Source organism: Ctenopharyngodon idella, chromosome 7 (assembly GCF_019924925.1).
Source record: "Ctenopharyngodon idella isolate HZGC_01 chromosome 7, HZGC01, whole genome shotgun sequence".
Lineage (NCBI taxonomy): Eukaryota > Metazoa > Chordata > Actinopteri > Cypriniformes > Xenocyprididae > Ctenopharyngodon > Ctenopharyngodon idella.
In genome coordinates, this window is record NC_067226.1 from 32,714,076 (window position 1) to 32,736,489 (window position 22,414).

Consider the following 22,414-nt stretch of genomic DNA (forward strand, 5'->3'; position numbering starts at 1 on the left):
TGGGTATGTTGAGGCATATTTTGGTATGTTGAGGTATATTTTGGTACATTGAGGTATGCTGAGGTATATTTTGGTATGTTGAGAGGTATGTTGAGAGGTATGTTGAGGTATATTTTGGTATGTTGAGAGGTATGTCGAGGTATATTTTGGTATGTTGAGGTATATTTTGGTATGCTGAGAGGTATGTTGAGAGGTATGTCGAGGTATATTTTGGTATGTTGAGAGGTATGTCAAGGCATATTTTAGTATGTTGAGGTATATTTTGGCATGTTGAGGCATATTTTGGTATGTTGAGAGATATGTTGAGGAATATTTGGGTATGTTGAGGCGTATTTTGTTATGTTGAGAGATATGTTGAGGAATATTTGGGTATGTTGAGGCATATTTTGGTATGTTGAGGTATATTTTGGTACATTGAGGTATGTTGAGGTATATTTTGGTATGTTGAGAGGTATGTCGAGGTATATTTTGGTATGTCGAGGTATATTTTGGTATGTTGAGAGGTATGTCGAGGCATATTTTGGTATGTTGAGGTATATTTTGGCATGTTGAGGCATATTTTGGTATGTTGAGAGGTATGCTGAGGTATATTTTGTTATGTTGAAAGGTATGTTGTATGCAATTATTTTGATAGAGGGAAACAAGATACATTCCTAGTTTCAATATTATTTATAATATAATAATATAATATATATATATATATATATATATATATTATAAAAATATTATTTGTTATTCAGACATTCTTCTTTAAACACAATAAGTATCAGCTGTTTGAAAAGTTACCCACATTTGGTTTTCGACCTTTGAAAATGGGTAACATTCAACAATTTGAACATGGAGCCACATGAGATACCTATATGTATGGGATTGAACCATATAGGGCCTTAAAAATAAAGATCACAAAAAAATAATTATTTAGAATGAGAATCTAGAAGGATATTAAGATATTAAGATACTTAATACTTCTTGAGTTACAGGCATGCAAACTTTGGGCAAAAAACAAAAGAAGTGCTTTTTTCCATTTTTGAACTGTCACCGTTGGCGTATAATGAAACAAAGATTGTGAAAGTCAACAGATTTTACTAATAGACCTACCAACCTCTGTGTAAAAATAAAATAATGATGCTGCCATCTTTCTAAAGTCATTTTTACCCACCTGTAATTTGGCTCCAAATCTCAGGTGAAAATTGTCATTTTGACCCCCCTCTACAAAATAGTGGATTACTCAGTCAGTATACATCTTAGACATTTAAAATTTGGCTTTCTTCTTCATTTATGTTTCTTCAGAAAAAAATATTAACAAAATCAAAAATTTGAGCCAGGGAAGTTTTTTGTTGATTTAACATGGAATGACCCAGATAACTTTCTGGTTGAAAATAGCTGATACACGCAACACACATCAACAGAACTCTATATTAATGTGCCAAGTAGCAGTGTGCTGTGAGATGGTAGAAAATGATATAAATTTAGAGGAAGAAAGAAGGATGGATGACTGAAGGGAAGGATGAAGCAGTGGGGTGGGAGGAAATGAAAGCAGTGAACATATGAGGCAGGGATGGAGCGAGAGATGAGCATGACAATGTGGAGGCGTGTTGATACACACGTGCATGATGCATGGAGCTAAACTGTCAACATGTGGACAGACTGGGGGAGAGACGCCAGAGACGGTCGCTGCATGATGGATGATGTTCCCATGAGAATCCAGCCGCCTGTGGAGAACAGAATTCTAGACATGTGAGTGAGCTGTTGGATCCACTTGTGCTTAAACCACATTACTGCTTGATGATGGGATGATATGTGGAGAGTTGGACTCACGTTTCTTTCAGCCTGGAGTCTTACGCAAAAAGTGTAACGCTCTCATCAAAAAAGAAACCATGTTCTGTATTTGGTGTAAACCAAGAATACTCGTTAAAATCTTGATGCACCGGACACAGTGTAAGGCTGTGTTCAGAATAGCATTCCACCACACTGCCTGCTCTATTTCTGCAGTATGCATACTAGGGCTGCAATTATTAATCTATAAAAGTGATCAAATATTTGTCAGTGTCAACAAATTTAAATTTTAATGAATCGTGCCTGTGTAAGCAACCACCCAGAACACCCTAGCAACCACATAGCAACCCCTCAGAAAACTCTAGCAATCACATAGCAACCACCTATAACACCCTAGCAACCACATAGCAACCCCTCAGAAAACTCTAGCAATCACATAGCAACCACCTATAACACCCTAGCAACTACCCAGAACACTCTAGCAACCACCTAGAACACCCTAGCATACACCCTAGCAACCACACCCTAGCAACCACCCAGAACACTCTAGCAACAACAGAGCAACTACCCAGAAAACTCTAACAACCACACAGAACACCTTAGCAGCCACATAGCAACCACACCCTAGAAACCACAAAGCAACCACCCAGAACACTCTAGCAAAAACATAGCAACGACCCAGAACACTCTAGCAACCACATAGCAACCACCTATAACACCCTAGCAACCACATAGCAACCACACCCTCGAAACTAGAAAGCAACCACTCAGAACACTCTAGCAAAAACATAGCAACGACCCAGAACACTCTAGTAACCACACCCTAGAAACCACATAGCAACCACCCATAACACTCTAGCAACCACATAGCAACCACCTATAACACCCTAGCAACCACATAGCAACCACACCCTAGAAACCAGAAAGCAACCACCCAGAACACTCTAGCAACCACATAGCAACCATCCAGAACACTCTAGCAACCACATAGCAACCATCCAGAACACTCTAGCAAAAACATAGCACCGACCCAGAACACTCTAGCAACCACACCCTAGAAACCACATAGCAACCACCCATAACACTCTAGCAACCACCTATAACACCCTAGCAACCACCTAGCAACCACACCCTAGAAACCACAAAGCAACCACCCAGAACACTCTAGCAACCACATAACAACCCCTCAGAAAACTTTAGAAATCACATAGCAACCACTTATAACACCTTAGCAACTACCCAGAACACTCTAGCAACCACGTAGCAACCACACCCTCGAAACCAGAAAGCAACCACTCAGAACACTCTAGCAAAAACATAGCAACGACCCAGAACACTCTAGCAACCACATAGCAACCACCTATAACACCCTAGCAACCACATAGCAACCACACCCTCGAAACCAGAAAGCAACCACTCAGAACACTCTAGCAAAAACATAGCAACGACCCAGAACACTCTAGCAACCACACCCTAGAAACCACATAGCAACCACCCAGAACACTCTAGCAACCACATAGCAACCACCTATAACACCCTAGCAACCACATAGCAACCACACCCTAGAAACCAGAAAGCAACCACCCAGAACACTCTAGCAACCACATAGCAACCATCCAGAACACTTTAGCAACCACATAGCAACCATCCAGAACACTCTAGCAAAAACATAGCACCGACCCAGAACACTCTAGCAACCACACCCTAGAAACCACATAGCAACCACCCATAACACTCTAGCAACCACCTATAACACCCTAGCAACCACCTAGCAACCACACCCTAGAAACCACAAAGCAACCACCCAGAACACTCTAGCAACCACATAACAACCCCTCAGAAAACTTTAGAAATCACATAGCAACCACTTATAACACCTTAGCAACTACCCAGAACACTCTAGGAACCACGTAGCAACCACACCCTCGAAACCAGAAAGCAACCACTCAGAACACTCTAGCAACCACATAGCAACCACCTATAACACCCTAGCAACCACATAGCAACCACACCCTAGAAACCAGAAAGCAACCACTCAGAACATTCTAGCAAAAACATAGCAACGACCCAGAACACTCTAGCAACCACACCCTAGAAACCACATAGCAACCACCCAGAACACTCTAGCAACCACATAACAACCCCTCAGAAAACTTTAGAAATCACATAGCAACCACTTATAACACCTTAGCAACTACCCAGAACACTCTAGCAACCACGTAGCAACCACACCCTCGAAACCAGAAAGCAACCACTCAGAACACTCTAGCAAAAACATAGCAACGACCCAGAACACTCTAGCAACCACATAGCAACCACCTATAACACCCTAGCAACCACATAGCAACCACACCCTAGAAACCAGAAAGCAACCACTCAGAACACTCTAGCAAAAACATAGCAACGACCCAGAACACTCTAGCAACCACATAGCAACCACACCCTAGAAACCAGAAAGCAACCACCCAGAACACTGTAGCAACCACATAGCAACCACACCCTAGAAACCAGAAAGCAGCCACATAGCAACCATCCAGAACACCCTAGCAACCACATAGCAATGCCCTAGCAACACTCTAGAAACTTGGTGGTGAGTTTTCCACATAATTCTGTGAATTTTCACACACAAATACATCAATTACATATCAGTAATTTACATGGCCTTTCACATATGCAGCTTCTATCATCGTTAAAAAATAAGAACAAGTTAGAAGCAGAGCCGATCAAAAGTGACACATCCATGTGCTGCTGTTGTTGTGCCGTCATATTTTTTGTATAATTTTGCGGCCACATTCTCATTTATTAAATGGTGTTTGAATGGACGTGTCCAGAGAGCAGGTGCAGGTGTAAGGCTGGTCAAGACACCGCTGACATCTCCCCGTCTGCTGGATTCATTTGATCACGCGTCACCGTTACTGTAGCTGGACAGCTGCTGCCGCACATCTCATTTTAAATTCAATTCGTCTATGTTCCTCCACAATTAACCGCCCTCTGACACACACACACACACACACACACACACACACACACACACACACACTCTCTGAGTGGATCCTTAAAATCAGGATTATGTAACTACTATTACATTTGGTTTTTCTTTTGGCATATAAGGTAAAAAAAAGGCTGACATAAATTTAGTATGATAAAAAATACTATTATATTGTTTACAGTATTCACCAACTCTTTGTGTAAATGAAAAAACACTGTTGCAGCGGATTGTATTTTGAGTCTGTGGGTTGAAGCGGAACACAATTTTTACACCCCAGAATGCGTTTTTTTTTTTTTTTTTTTTCAAGAGGTGAACATTTATTAATAAGCAATTTAATAAATTTTTAGTGTTAAATTATTATTCATTAAACTTATTAATGAATGTTCATTTATTAAACATACATTATCCCAACATAATTTGGGTTCATTTTACCAAATGAGAACCAAAGAGTTTCAATATTTTTCCTATTTAAAACTTGACTCTTCTGTAGTTACATTGTGTACTAAGACCGACGGAAAATGAAAAGTTGTGATTTTCTAGGCCGATATGACTAGGAACTATACTCTCATTCTGGCGTAATAATCAAGGAACTTTGCTGTCGTTTTAAATAGGAAAAATATCGAAACTCTTTGGTCATTTTTGAGCGAGATGCTAACGGTCTAATCAGATTCAATGAACTATGCTAAGCTATGCTAAAAGTGCTACCGCCAGACCCGGAGATCGGCTGAATGGATTCGAAAACGGTAAAACTCAACTGTTTAACTCTAGGGGAGTTGGAAAATGAGCCTATTTTCAAAAAAAGTGGAGTGTTCCTTTAACTTGCACCATTTAACAAAAATATTTTCCAAATTGTACAGTTATTTATTACAATTATTTTACTAACTGTACTATTTATTCTATTGAAAATTCTAAACTTCGACTGTAAAAATTAGTTTTGTGAAAATAAAAGCTTAATGCTTAATGTTATACATAATACGAGAGCAGTTTGCATTTGTGTTTCTGTTGTTTTCTCTTTTAGCTGCTCACTGGGGTTTTTACAGCAATATTCTCTGCTGAATTACTTTGGAACAATATTTATTGTGAGAAGTACTATACACATAAATTTGATTTAAGCTGAAAATGTTTTTCCATCAGGTTTATACTGCTAATATTACTCTAACATTAGGTACGAAAAAAATGCTGTCAATAATACAAAATACGTATCTTGCAGATAATTTTGTAATCATTTGTTTTGGCTTTAGTACGAGGACAGTTTAAAAATGATTTAATTTAGGAATTTGTAATATCACACTTGCAATTTTTCTCACATATACATAAAAAGGCATCAATAAGTTTGAAAACGCCTGTTGTAAAGCACTAAAGCTGTGAATGATGTAACAGAGCCAATTGTATATCCCAGACTGACACAGTCCAGTGCCCTAGACCATCATCTCTTATTAAAGCTGCCGATGGCCTGTCGGACACATATGCAGCACGCACCGGCGGAGCTCCGAACCATGTAGCCTAGCGCACATTTGCCCGTCTTCCTCCGTGAACCCTGATGCCAAACAGGCAGGAGAGTGTTACTGTTAAAGCTGTATTTATGTCCTGTGTGCGTGTGTCTGCGGGCACAAGCTCGCTAAGCCCAATGCTGTCACACTTGGCTGGTCTTTATTTCCATATCACTAGGAGGGTGATATTGAGCCGGCCCGGCCCTGCCTCTCTGGCTGAGTGCTTCCATCGCTATCTGTGCACGTGTGCGTATGTGTGAATGCGAGAAGGAAATAGTGAAACGTGTGTGTGTGTGTCTGACAGTGACTTAAGCTGTCCGTCTCAGCACGATGCTTCTGCTCTGAAATAACACACAGCAGTGAATCTGGCAACAATGAGGAGGACAGCGGTGAGGAAGATTCCTGGAGAGGGGCCGGCTGGATATGTGTGGGCAGTTTTCTCCAAATTCATGTCTGATCTCCTGTAAGCTAGATGTTTTACCTTCATTAACCTTTGGAACGACTGATCGGATTGCCGAAGCTGACAAAAGTGTTGACATTTAATATCACTTGAGGTAAAACTGTGAAGTTATCACAGTGTTAAAGGAATGAAAAAATTCTGTCATCTTCATTTACTCAACCTCATGTCATTCCAAACCTGTATGACTTTCTTTCTTCTGTGAAACACAAAAGGTAAACGCAAGGAATATTCCGGCCACTTGTATCACACGTACAATAAAAGTACAAAAGCCGAAAATGATCTCTTATAGTTGTTTATAGAATCTGTTATATCACTTAAAATACAACTAAGATATATAGTACAATCACATGAGCCAATGGCATTTATATGCATGCATGGGTTAGTTAGATTAACGAACTCATGGTGCATACACATATACAGTTGCAAGAAAAAGTATGTGAACCACTTGCAGAATCTGTGAAAATGTGCAAAATTTTAACAAAATAAGAGTGATCATACAAAATGCATGTTATTTTTTATTTAGTACTGTCCTGAGTAAGATATTTTACATAAAAGATGTTTACATATAATCCACAAGACAAAAAAATAGCTGAATTTATTAAAATGACCCCATTCAAAAGTTTGTGAATCATTGATTCTTCATAATGTGTGTGGTTACCTGGATGATCTACGACTGTTTTTTTGTTTTGTGATGGTTGTTCATGAGTCTCTTGTTTGTTCTGAGCAGTTAAACTGAGCTCTGTTCTTCAGAAAAAATCTCCATGTCCTGCAGATTCTTCAGTTTTCCAGCATTTTTTGCATATTTGAGCCCTTTACAGCAGTGACTGAATGATTTTGAGATCCATCTTTTCACACTGAGGACAACTGAGGGACTCAAACACAACTATTAAACAAGGTTCAAAAATTCACTGATGCTCCAGAAGGAAACACGACGCATTAAGAGTCGGGGGGGTGAAAACTTTTGAACAGGATGAAGAGGTCCAAATTTTTCTTATTTCGCTTGAATATCATTTTTTTTTTTCATTTAGTACTGCCTTTTGGAAGGCAACAGAAGATACTTGTATGTTTCCAGAAAGACAAATTAAATACAATTTACCTTGATCTTCAAATGTTTTCACCCCCCGTCTATTAATGCATCATGTTTTTTTTCTGGAGCATCAGTGAATGTTTGAACCTTTTTTAATAGTTGTGTTTGAATCCCTCAATTGTCCTCAGTGTGAAAAGATGGATCTCAAAATCATTCAGTCACTGCTGTAAAGGGCTCAAATATGCAAAAAATGCTGGAAAACTGAAGAATCTGCAGGACCTGGACTCATGAACAACCATCACAAAACAAACAAAGTCGTGGATCATCCGGGTAACCACACACAGTATTAGGAATCAATGGTTCACATACATATGAATGTAGTTATTTTAATAAATTCAGCTATTTTTTTTGTCTTGTGGATTTTATGTAAACATCTTTTATGTAAAATATCTTACTCAGGACAGTACTAAATAAAAAATAACATGCATTTTGACTGTGAAAAGATTGCAGTTAATTTACATTTTTAACTGTAGCACAAACAGTTTAATATAGGCAAGTTTTTTTTTTTTTTTTTACCCGTAGTAAAATACGTTTTTTGCTGCTTAGACGAGACAGATAATGATTTATGCAACAGATGCTCTTTACTCGTCTCACTTGAACTAAATAAATGCAGTAATTAATAGAAACGTACAAACACTGAAAATTATGCATTTAAATGACATTGGCTACTAAATTATACAGTTAGCAATAATAATGTTACCAAATAAAGGTACTTAAGCATACACTGAGTCCATATCATATTCCCATGTTTATTTATCTCTGATGAGGATTGACTTCAGTTGACAATAGCAAACATTAGATCTTCATGAAGGTCGAGTGTTGTTCCACGCAGAAAGAGAAGGCAGTTTTTGAGCCATTTAGTCCCCCAGCTGTCAGAGCAAAATCAGGAGATATATATTACACACTTGAGTGTTTTGTATGGATAAAGATATCCCTGTGGATCACCGCTGAGCCTGAACCGCATAATCAACAGGAGAAAGACTGAAAGTCAAAGATTGCGTATCTCGTTGAATTACCACACAGCGGTAATGTTACACAATAATATAACAAGGATGTTTTCTTTTGTCTCTGATAGACCACCATCTTCTCTTTAATTAAAAAAAATCGATTATATCTAGCCAAGTTTCATATTTAAGTTTCTTCTTGCACCAAATGCAAGCGTCACTAAGACCAGAAGGGCATGAGCGGAAGTAACCATGCGCACAGTCGCATCGCCGCAGCTCACTGACGCCATCTTGTGCACCTAGTCCATTCTGCATTCAAAGCAGTGTGCTATCGCCTTTCCTACGTAACATCCAAATCAGTCAAATGCTCAACACTAAAAAGGAGATAAAAGTGTATTGAGCTGCAAAAGCGGCTTTCTGTGTGTGTGATCCGAGATGGAGCGCCACCTACTGGTCCGGAGATACGAAAAATGGCTATTTTTGCGGTTTGTCCAAAAATCATAAAACTCATCTCGTTAGATTCAGAGCATCATGCTGAGTCAAATGATATCCAACTTTCCCATATTCGGCCATTTTGGGCATCGGCCATTTTGAATTTTGTCATTAAGTGCTGTATTTTATGAATGCATTAGCGTATCGTTACGAAACTCAGTATGTGTCTTCGGCACTATGCCCTGACAGTACTCAAAAGGTTTTGGGGCAGTGCCACCTTGTGGTCAAAAGTTATAATGAAATATACAAAAATGGTAATAACTTTTGACTATATTAACCTATTGTAATGAAATTCCTTGGGTCATGCCGGGAACATAGATACCAATTTCGCTATAGTCGGCCGAACTTCCTGTCCGCCATTTTGTTTTTCTTTAAAAACCTACTTTTCGAACTCCTCCTAGACCGTTGCTCTGATTTTCCCCAAAATCGAATCGTATCATCTTTAGACCATGCTGACAAAAAGTTATGGAATTCAAGTCAATTCGTCAAACTGTTTTCATATACCGCAGCAACGAATTTGAGGCATGATGCAAAAACGACTCTTGAAGCTGTATCTCTGCAATGCTTTGGCTTATTGACACCAAACTTTGCATGTGTCATTGTCACCTTACTTAGACCACATCACATCAATTTGGTCACAGCACCACCTATTGGTCGAAAGTGATAAACCTCTCAATCATATTTCTAATGACTGTTTTTATGCTTTTTCAGCCAATTTGCCTAAAACCATCTTAAAATGTCGTTACTTGCTCGTTGTTGCAGTTGGTCTGATGCTCCCAGCCATGTTGGCATGACTTATCATGCTCTTTGTGCTTGGCCCTGATAACTGCTGCTTGCAGCTATATTTTTCTATTGTATTTGTCCTATTGTTTGTAATTTGTTTTTTATTGTATTGCTGTTTCAGCTCACTGTTGTCCGTTGACAGTGAAACTACTCTGAAAGAACAGATTAAGGGGTTGGGGGTCATTTTGCGGTTTTTATGAACACATTGACAGGGGCCCCCTTAAAAGTTTTGTTTAGGGCCCCCAGTAGTCTAGGACCAGCACTGATAGTGCAAAAGTCACATGGACTACATTATGATGCTTTTATGGTGCTTTTGTGTGATATATCCCTTTAAATCGCTCAGACAGTATCAATGAAACCAGAATATAGTAAAAAGATGTGTGTTATCAACTCTTTGTTCTTATCCTCCTAAATCCCACCTGCAGTTTGCTCAACAATGGCAGGATATCTAGGGATCATCACTTGTACCCAGCCTCCCATGTACAAATCAGTGTGTCTCCGCTGCAATGACTTCAGCGCCACAGACAAACAAAAATACATGACAGGAACAGCAAACTGGGAAACGACACACACACCTTAAAACACTTCAAATCCATTATGTCTCGATGCAGTCAAGGGGTTCACTTCAGGGATATCTCGAAGAGGAAACGTCTCTTGTTTCTCTCTCACTCGTTCTCTCCACACACACAGACCGAGGCTAAACCGGGCAGCTCTTTTCTCACAAGCCACACTTCTGACTAATGGCATAAAATAGCTTTTTCTGTGAAAATTTTTGCTGCCCTTTATGATTGTTGCTGTACAAATGACTTTAAACGGCTGTCATGGACACTTTGCATGTGGTCCACGGGTGGTTGTCTGGGCCTGAGACTATAGTGCCGCCCAGGTTGCTGACTAAAATATCTGGTGCTCTAAGTTATAGAGTACCTCAGGGATGACGTGTTTTTGTAGGCAAAACCCGGAAGCGAGTTAGCATTTTAGGACTTCCGATTCCATCGCCGTGAAGTCAATGGGTTTTTTGAATGGGTTTTTGCTAAATCGCCTGAAATAAGGTCTGTGGTTAACAAAGCCTCTAATTATTTTTTTTCACGTTTTGATCTATGACATAAAACACACCAGTTATAACCCGCTTGTGATTTTTTTAACCTTTATTGTGTCTTAAAAACGGCGGTTGCTAACAAATTGCTAAAAGGGACTACTTCCTTTGGCGGGGACTTTAGACGTCATCATGACAAACAGGACATTTGGACAGCATTTCTCATGAAAAAGTGGATAAGTATTCATACACAGCGCAGATCATAATCAGCGAGCATGTTTTTAAATAAAGTGTGAGGAAGCTTGGTGATCGTGACGTTGATCCACGACCATGGTGTGCTGTAGTCCGTTTATAGCCTACTGTTAGCTTTTTATATCTGACGACTTTATTTAGGCTTCAAAATGTATACATGTTGTGTTAACTTGTAAAGATTATCTTGATAGACAAAACGTGTAAGTGTCATAGCCCTTTGTTAAACAATTTTCCAAAAGTCTATGGGAAAAATGCATAGGCGCCGCTAACTTCCGGGTTGGCCTACAAAAACACGTCATCCCTGAGGTACTCTATAGGCGATTCAGATAGCATATTATGTGTCACATGATTAGGACACATTGTAAGCAACCAGTGCTTACCATTACCCAACTGCCTGCATGAGTCCATCCCTGCAGCTCAAATCCTCACGAATCACATCACTGTATAAGCATACAGGAACCGCTCAATTGTGTGAACTGCACAATTATCTATTTCTCTAATAAACTCCAAATGCACGAACACTCAGCAGGGGCCACAGGCTGCACAGGCTACATCTGACGCCACACCGCTTGATTCACAAACACAAATGGCCTTTGCTACTCAACGCCGATCCATAAACGTAATATGGCTCTCCTCTCATGAGCACACATCATCCGAATGTGCTTTCTGCTATTATAATCATACTCATAAGTGGCTCACGCAGGACAATATAATGGAAATATATAATTGAGCTGTGGCAGGTGGATATTGATACAGATGCATTTCTCATATTGCGCGAGCGATACGACCACGGCGTTACGCTGATGAATAGCTTGTTTTTCAAACACATTGATTCGGCGGGGCTCCTGGGGAGTGGCGGCGGTCGATGGAGAGGCTTTGGGGCGCTGTTACACCGTGATTCATTTCAAACTGGGCCACGGGAGGGCGGAGGAAAGACAGCGGAGGATGAGAGCGTAAAGAAGCATGATTATTTTAACACCGAGAGTACAAGTGCTTTGATGAAGAGCTCGGGTGTCAAGGGAGCAGGTTAAGACACCGTCTGAGCGGATGTTACTCACTCTTCCTCTCTGGTTTTATCCTCAGAGGACTCGCACTTCTCTTTTTGTGTGACGTAGGCTTTTATGAGCTGTTTGTGTGAGAGAGAGCGAGACAGCAGGAAATACAGGGTTGGGGAGTAACTAACTAAATAAACTGAAAGATTCTGACCTGCATTGCATCCCAATACTTTCCCATCCTGCTTTGCTGTGTCGATTAACAAAGACACATAATAAAAAATAAAAAACCGTCATTTGTGGTTGATGTGTTATATGATCTCTCCTGTCCACTGGAGCTCATTGAAAGGCCAGGGGCTGGGTGGGTGTGACCCTGCTGTTGCCCATAGTGACAGTGCTCGGGCTACTGAGTGGAATGATTGAAGGCAGTTATTAGTAGAGCAAGGACACTCTCCATGGCGACCATTCCAGACGGGCCCCGGAGGGCCAGGGTGAGCTTTGATCACAGTCTAATGCTTTGACAGGCTCCCTACCCAAACAGAGCGTGAGACAGCGACAGAGACTATTTTATTGCATATCAGTGTTAGTGAATTGCAAATCTACATTGAAAATATTTAACAGAGCTTGCTTATTTATTTATTTATATTCATTTTATTTATTTATTTTTACTTTTTATATTTTCAAATAAAATCTTATAATTTATAATCAGTCTGATATACACTACAATCAGCGCCAACGCAGTCACTCCTACTAGCCACTTTGGTGGGTTGAATTTTATATATAATATATATATTTTTCAGTTGTAGTCTTTTGGAAAAGCATCTGAAATATTAAACAAAGTGCAATGTAGTGTTGTCAAAAATGTTGATTTTTCGATACACATCAATACTGAAAAAAATCTGAAATGCTTCCAAAACTCATTTTTTGCCACGAGTCGACACACAAACCCTCCTCCCCTCGCTCACTCGTTTCATTTGCTCCGGATGAATATTGTTGGTGTTACAGGGCTTGAATTTCAGTGTGGGACTGTGTGTATTGCGCATAGTTTTACTGCAGATTTTGTGCTCACGCACACATAAAGCCGCCTTTCAGTACTAAATAGAGTTCGTTTTCGCTGCTTATTGCACTTAAACAGTCAAATACACACAAAATAATGTCAAAATGCTGGTCTTGGTGAGTATTCACGTAAACACAGTCAGTTATGTTTTAAGTGAACATAAACAGTTGAGAAAGAAAATGCATGTTTAACAGTATAATGGATCCGTGCGTCAGGTCTTAAAGTGACAGCAGCCTAATATACCTGCTGCCAAATTATTAGATAATATTAAAAATATCTATATGGCAGTTTTTCCCCATGGTATCGATGTCAAAATTGTGGCCAATGAAAATGCTGAGTGGCTAGTAACTTTTGAAAACCACTAGACACAGTGGCTGTGAGCAAAAAAGTTCATGTCAAGCCCTGACTACAACTGAAAAGTTTGAGGCTGGTAAGATTTTTAATCTTTTTGAAGAAGTCTCTTAAAGGCTGCATTGATTTGATCAAAAATACAGTAAAAATGGTAATACTGTGAAATATTATTACAATTTAAAATATCTGTTTTCTTTTTGAATATATTATAAAATGTTATTTATTCCTGTGATCAAAGCTGAATTTTCAGCAGTCTTCAGTGTCACATGATCCTTCAGAAATCATTCTAATATGCTGATTTGCTGCTCAAGAGACATTTTTATTATTATCAATGTTGAAAACAGTTGTGCTGCTTAATATTTGCATTGAAACTGATACATTTTTTTCAGGATTCTTTGATGAATAGAAAGTTCAAAAGAACAGAATTTATTTGAAATGGAATTTTTTTTTTGTAACAAATGCCTTTACTGTCAAGTTTGATCAATTTAATGTGTGCTTGCTGAATAAACTTTGGAGCTTTTGTAGTGTATATAACATAAGTACTGATTGACCGTATAAGTGTGAACGTTGCTTCCCATGTAGGGGAGAGTGGGGTAAGATGAGCCAGTGGGTAAGTTGACCCACCCCCTGTATCTTGGCAACCATACACTTTTATTGTCATGTGACCATATATTTTGGAACCACCCGTCATTTCTGCCAGACTGTGAAAAGGAGAAGCACATGGAGGAAGTGGAAGGCACCAATTCTCTTTAAAAACTGTTTTTGGCTTGTCAAAGTAAAATTTTAACATAACAGTAATGGCTGTTACATCAAAGCAAATTTGTCCAGGTCTAAAAATATTTTTGATGCATATTGGTGATTTAGCAATGTATAAAACCATGCAAATCATTTAGCTAAATATAAGCTAGATAGTTTTTTCCAAAATGGCAGCTATGGGGCAAAGTGAGCCAAATGCTGTGGGGTAAATTGAGCCAGCGTTTTTTACTTACCCCACCATAAGGTTAAGTTAAATCTCTGAAGTATAAACTGGTATAATTTGTAATATTATGCAAGTGGTTTAGTTTGCCTTTTTTTCCTGAGTCTATTTGATAGGAACAGTGTACAACTACACCAAATCCTTCTCTGATACGAACCTAATGGCCTAACGTGGTCGACATTGCAGAAAAGCTACTGTGTCAGGAACCTTTTGACTAAAATGTTTATTAGTTTCAGTGATATTTATTCATTCATTCTAATTTAGTTTTTATTTAATTTTACTCAACAAACTCTCTGTTTTTGATAAGGTTACAACTTTGGTGTTCAACATATTGTTTCAGAAATGTGAAATAATACCCCACAGTTAATTTATTATAGCTTGTCAAATTTCCCCCTATTTGGGTGTGAGCAAAAACACGCCATTTTTGTGTGTGTCCCTTGAAATGCAAATGAGCTGCTGCTCCCGGCCCCCTTTCCAGAAGAGGGCGGAGCTTTAACAGCTCATGCTTCAGTTGCTCAACAACAACAAATCTGGAGAATCTCACGCAGCCAAAATGAGGATTGTCAGTAACGGTCAGTTTACACCCAGAAGGTGCAACTTACCCACTGACTCGGATCAACTTACCCCTAACCTGGGGTAAACTGAGCCACAGGAACACTTTTTTACAAGAAGCCATATTTTTAGAACCCTTTGTCATAGATGTATTCTAAACATTTAAAATGACAGGAAACATTCTGAAATGACTTTAGATACTTTCATTGTACTTCTCCCTCATTTTCCCTTATCTTGAGGACCTACTTACATGGCTCGTCTTACCCCACTCTCTGCTAGTGTCCCAAATCAGTCAGTTATTAGGTTCTATTTCAGTTAGAACGTAGACAGTGAGAAACAAGGCAGCTTCTGAACAGTTTTGTTTGTCTGAGTGCGGCTTTAGAATCTCAGAACAGACATTAGAATCTTTAGAATCTTAGAGCAGATGTCAGCGCACGCAGTCATTCTTCAGCGCGATTGGACACAGAAACTAAGAGTGGGCGTGTCCCAGTGATGCTCTCGTGGATCTCATCTGGCTCATCTCACTCTGTGTCGCCACAGGCCGCTGGGTGTTACAGTGGTGCTAGCATGTTTCCTTTCAGGAGTCTAATACGTCAACATAAGGCAGACAGACAGGCCATCGAGAGGCAAACCTCCTTCGAGGATAAATGACTGTGCTTGTTAATAGGTTCGTGGAAAACAATAGCTGAGGGCAGTAGGTTCCTAACACACACTCGGTCGTGACAAAGGACTGATGTAGGATGGAGCAAATCAAGACTTCCAAACACTCGCCGATTCTTGCGGGACCACAGTAGATTTGTTGCAGCGGGACTAAATTTATGTTTCATATGCGGGAGGTATTCCATTGTCGGCGAGAGAGAGCAATTGTTATTTAGTTTGTTTTTCAATAAAACATATGTGAAACACAGTTCTTAGTTCCCTGTAGTGTTGGGACACTCTGAATGAATTCTTTCAAACTGTGTGTTTCAGTTTCACCCAAAAATGAACATAACAACCTTCATGTCATTTCAAACCTGTAAGACTTTCTGTAAGAATGCAAAAAAGGATATTGTGAAAATGTCTCAGGCTTTTTTCCCCCCCTTACAAAAAGTAAATAGGGTCCAGTGTTATTTTAGACCCAATTAATGTCTAAAATATCTTACTTTCTATTGCATTCCACTGATAAAACAGGTTTGGAACAGCAAGAGGTGTGTTTATGGAGCAGAGACGGTCTGAAATCTTCAGTGAACATGGTGTTTACAGAGGGTTGTTTACATTATTTATTATTATTTTTTTTAAATAATTTAAATTGTTATGTTTACCTTTTGGAAAATATGATGTAAGCTCTGCTCCAAAACCTAGTGAGCTGCCTTAATGTGTCTACGTAGGGAGCATCCTGACTGAGATGGAACCTTAAAAGTGAGTGATTTGGAACACTCTACATATAAGCTGTAGCTCTACACATCACAGAAAGATAACTGCACACATACAGTGCACGACAATAACAGTTGATTTGAATATAGGCAAAGTGAGAGGAACAAAATATACATTGCCTCTAAAATTTCTGATACGCCCTATAGGCAAAATGGGGTTCTGGACAATATCAGCATAATGACAAATATTAAAACAAATTTTATTCAATAAAAAAATGAATCAATAGAAATTGGAAAATATTTTTATATTTATGCATTTATGCTGATTATGTCCAAAACTTCACTTTGCCTAGGGTGTTTTCAAATAAAACATTACATGACTTTTCAATCATTTTAAGATTTTATTATTCAATTATTTAAAATAAATAAATAAATAATAGTTTTGATTTTATTTAAAAAATCCTTATTTATAACCTTTCATGGAAATTACCAAATTAATAACTACACTCTAAAATATGCTGGGTTAAAAACAACCCAAGCTGGGTTGAAAATGGACAACCCCAGCGGTTGGGTTAAATGTTTGATCAACGTGCTGGGTAGTTTTATTTAACTCAACTATTGTTTAAAAATTACCATATGTCTGGCTTAAAATAAACCCAAAATAGGTTGGAAATTAAAAATCAGACACAAAATTACTAGAGGCAACAATAATAATCAAGAGGTGAACATTTATTAATAAGCAATTTAATAAATGTTTATTGTTCAATTATTATTCATTAAACTTATTAATGAATGTTCATTTATTAAACATACATTATCCCAACATAATTTGGGTTCATTTTAAGCAAGCAATACAGTATTTTTTAAACAATAGTTGAGTTAAAACTACCCAGCACGTTGATCAAACATTTAAAGGAACACTCCACTGAAAATAGGCTCATTTTCCAACTCCCCTAGAGTTAAACCATTTTCGAATCCATTCAGCCGATCTCCGGGTCTGGCGGTACCACTTTTAGCATAGCTTAGCATAGTTCATTGAATCTGATTAGACCGTTAGCATCTCGTTAAAAAATGACCAAAGAGTTTCAATATTTTTCCTATTTAAAACTTGACTCTTCTGTAGACTCTCATTCCGGCGTAATAATCAAGGAACTTTGCTGCCGTACCATGGCTGCAGCAGGTGCAGTGATATTACGCAGCATCTCTCACAAATGTCTCCATGGTTGCAAGGCACGCTCCCTGTGCAAGCAGGGGGTCACAGGCGCTGCGTAATATCATTGCGCCTGCTGCACCCATGGTACGGCAGCAAAGTTCCTTGATTATTACGCCAGAATGAGAGTATAGTTCCTAGCCATATCGGCCTAGAAAATCACAACTTTTCATTTTCCGTCTGTCTTAGTACACGATGTAACTACAGAAGAGTCAATATCGAAACTCTTTGGTCATTTTTGAGTGAGATGCTAATGGTCTAATCAGATTCCATGAACTATGCTAAGCTATGCTAAAAGTGGTACCGCCAGACCCAGAGATCGGCTGAATGGATTCGAAAACGGTTTAACACTAGGGGAGTTGGAAAATGAGCCTATTTTCAAAAAAAGTGGAGTGTTCCTTTAACCCAACCGCTGGGTTTGTCCATTTTCAACCCAACTTGGGTTGTTTTTAACCCAGTATTTTTTAGAGTGTACCTTATACTTCCAGGTTTTCTCTAATCAAGCAGCAGTAAAAAAAACAAAAACAAACATATTATTTACTTAATATTATAAACAATTATTTGCTTAATATTATAACTTATGAATATTTTTAAAAGTATTAAATTATTATTTAAGATTTTTCCAGGAAATTACCATTTAAAAACAGCCTCATATTTCCAGGTTTTTCCCTTATCACGGCAGATTGTAGGAATGGACCTCGTCTGAGCAGACGGGATGAAAATGATTATAAATTGGGAGCAGATGGACAAGAAATAAAATTCCCGGGTGGCTTCGGAATGAAACTTGCTGGAGTTGGATGGAAAAACGCGTCCTGTTGTAGACCTCTACACTCCAGTTTAACTAGTCTGAAGCCGAGAGACTGTGAACTCCTGAGTGTGTCTGATTATAAAGTGCTGTGTGTGTATTTGTGTGGGTTGATGTGTGTTTAAAGAGTCAAGACTTATTCTCCCGGCAGAAGCCAGTGTGTGTGTGCGTGTGCATGATACGTGTCTCAGCCAGACGGAGGAGGGTGTATTTTTAGTTGGGACTACACTCGCTTATAATGAGCACACCCCCACTGCGATCCCGACACCTCGCTGAAACACAGATCACAGTAAGAGAGAGAGAGAGAGAGAGGGCTACCAAAGGGAATACTTGATGATAGCGAAAAAGTTCAAAATGACAGACGAAGATACAAGAACAAACAAACCAAAAAAACTCAATAGGATTACTCACATGAATAATAAAAACCAGCATTAGCATTAACCCATATGAATATTTTTAGCACCTCTGTAATGTTAACCAACAAATTCCAGGAAAGCCACATTTGTTGCTTATTTCTGCATAAGGCAAGAGTCATTCTCAACGCTGCGAGCAGAGGGAGTAAACTCACTGGTACGACTCAATGACATCGTGATTGATAACCGGCTAAGTTACACAAGGGCGATCATTGATTTTGTGATGAGCTTGTGTGGGTTGAGCACTTGATTGACAAAGAACGGACCTCGTAATTCAGAACTCGCCAATGACTAACTGTTGATTTGGTCACCTTCACTTCCTGTGGATTGACGGAGCAGCACACAGACACCAATATAAGTCCATTTCACACTTTTAAAGGGGTCATGACACGAGAAATCTTTTGGCATATAAGAGATCTTTTTATCATTATTACATCATAATTTAATACGTCCTCGTCATTAATAAAAAAGCATTTATATAATCAAGCTGTAAAAAAGCTATGTTTGGAACAGAGGTGGCATGTGACGTCACTCATTTGCATACGACTGCCTGAAGGATCCCGATGTCAGAGAAAAACGAATTCAGTTTATTTTTAATGAACGTCCAAGTCACGTCAGCGCTGACTTGCGTGTTTGTACTGTACATTTGAGTACTGTACAGTGACTGTTTTGAGAACAAGTCGCAATATAATACTAGCTTTGCCCAAAACTATTGCTCAAAGATCAGGAATCAACTTTTCTGGATTGAGAAAACTATAAGTAATGTATTTCATTTTTAAACCGGTAATGACAGTTAAATTCATAATGAATAATCCTAGTATTTTTACTTCAAAGAACGCTCTCTTTATAACGGCTGAAGCTGTCTTATCTGGACACTTGCCAAAAACTCCCGTTACAGTGACGCTCTTACACTACACTATGAGTCTCTTACTGTATTTACATTGCGTTTGCATTGTTAGTTATGGTGAAAGCTTTTCGTGAGAGTGCAGAAATTGCATTGCAATGACGGGATCACTGCATTCACGCGATCAACAGACTGTCATCTTCTGGTGATGGAATAGATCTAAATATAATGCAATAATCAACACTTTTCATGATTTGTTAATCTTGACAGCTGTAACAGTAAAAATGTGGTAAAAGTATTCGAAAAGGATTCCACATGTAATACGTATTTTAATTGCAAAGATGTCAGCCAATCACAACAGTGGGCGTTTACACTGAAGTCTCACAGCAGACACGCCCCTTAAAACAGAGTGTTCAAATCTGAGGGCTAAAAGCAGGGTTGAAAAAGAGCCATTTATTTGATGTAAAAATCCTACTAACATTGTAAGTGCACCTCAGGAAACATTATAAAATAATAAAAAAATCTATTTCATGACCCCTTTAAAAGCCCTATAAAAAAAGCCTAGTCAACTGCAAAACATCTACTGTAATACAATGAAATATTTGGCATTGCAAAACAATTATTTCATCAGAATGCACCGATTTTAACTCTGTAAAGCCTGAAATATGAAACAATAGTCTGAAAAGTATTTTTTAATGCAACAGCACACTGAAACTATACACTGAAAAAAACAATAAGCAAAATTTACTTAAGTTTTCTTTTGCAAATTTTGCACACATATTTTTCATTCAAATATGGAATTAAGTAACTCTACTTAACTAAGTTAAGTAAAATTAACAAAGAAAAGAAGTAATTTTAACTTGGCCAGTAAATGGTTGAGTGATTTCTACTTAGTTGAAGTTTCTTTTGCAATACATTTTACTCAAACAATATAACACTAAATTAAACCACGCTTTTAAAGTGTATGCTTTACTTAGAAACATCTTTGTATCATATTGTGTAGATACCATATCTACATATTAGAAGTAACACGGCACCTGAACACAGAGACCTCAATACTTGGTAGACAACACACAATGACGGTAACATTCGATGGATCGTTTATGAGTGTGAATGTGCAATTCTGAGTAGAAAATGAACTCCAAATGTCACAAAATGGCAAGTTACTAAACATAACCACAAAAGCAATGATAAAACAGTGAAAAAACAGCTGGAAAACAATGAAAAATCGAACAAATTAATTATTCAAGGCCCAGTGTATGATGCGAACAACAGTATCAGAAAAGTTGAGTAGTTTTACTTAAAATTTTATAAAGCTTAAATTGAGTACTAATATAGAATTTACTTAGTTTTTTTAATTCTTGCCTGAACTAACTTTTTCATGTAAAAATTACATTTGTTTTTTCTGTAGTATTTACTTCACCATAAAATCATTTTTTACAGTGTAGACAAAATCTAAAAAAAAGTGCATATGTGTTTGTGTCTTTGTTGTGTAATCGATACATCAGGCTTTTATGGCTCATATACAGTAGTATGAAATGGAGAAGAGCTCATACTCAGGGAGAAAAAAATCATCAGAGGCCCAAACTGAGTAAAAACATGCAATTTACTGCAGTTGCTAATATTTATATGGGCAAAAAGTAAGATGATATTCTGATAGCTTGTGATGTAAATCAATAAGTTATTTAACAGTATAGCAGAAAACTTGCATAAAATACATTTAACTCTCTTGTCACTCTATATCTTCCACTATTATGTCTATGCAAATGATGTTTGGATAATCAAGTAAACCTTAGTTGCTTTTTAATAATAATATAAAATGTATTCTTAAGTTTACTTTATAAAAATCACAGCAAACATCACGTTTACTTGACACTTGTACCATGACTTGAAGGGGGGCGTTTTTACAATTATACTAAAACGCCTTTCACTCGATAAGAAAGAATAATCAATAAGATGACAAAAGGCATATAGTGAATTGTGTACAACAGGTTTTTTCAGCAATGTATTGATCATGTTGACAATTTAGAGGCCTTAGAAATGTGTGTTTCAAATTATTCATAGGGTTATGTGTCCAGCAATGGAGAAACATTTTTTCCTCAAATGGTGCAGTTACAGCATCTACCAGCAGGGGTGAACTGTCAAACACTAGCAAATCCCTTATTTTGACACCCATTTAGAAAGCAAATGTTTTAAACAAGCCATTACCTTTTGTCGGTGGGAGGTGTTTCCTTGTTCGCTGGCACCTCCTGTAGATCTGGAAGGTTGGCGAAGTCATCTTGCTCAGCCAATCCGATCGCGAGGGATAGCACAACCATCTTCCCCTCTCTGTCACAAAACAAAGAGGCCAAACCAAACAAGTGACGAGCAGAACCCATTATAAACTAAAGGAAAGCTGGTCAAAAAAACTTGAATTTTGACTTTAAGTCTTGTCTGAAAGGTAAAAAAAAAGCTCAATACATTAACACTGTTGTAGAAGTGTAAAGGTACACAAACATGATGGTTTGGTACAGCAGGGGGGAGGAAAATAAACATAAAATTGCTTCTTTTTTCTTT

The 22,414-nt window shown here is 38.2% G+C and overlaps 1 protein-coding gene across 4 annotated transcripts in view; it reads right to left on the minus strand.

Moving 5' to 3' along the window:
• Positions 1 to 22,414, minus strand: part of syt7b (synaptotagmin VIIb) — a 146,494-nt gene that overhangs the window by 26,338 nt on the left and 97,742 nt on the right. For all 4 annotated transcript variants that reach the window (XR_007930890.1, XM_051900109.1, XM_051900110.1 and 1 more), the window contains one exon: positions 22,067 to 22,186. Coding sequence is in view for 3 of the 4 variants with exons in the window: in XM_051900109.1 (XP_051756069.1) it covers positions 22,067 to 22,186 (120 nt within the window). In the remaining variant the exon portion in view is untranslated. The remainder of the gene's footprint in view (positions 1 to 22,066; positions 22,187 to 22,414) is intronic.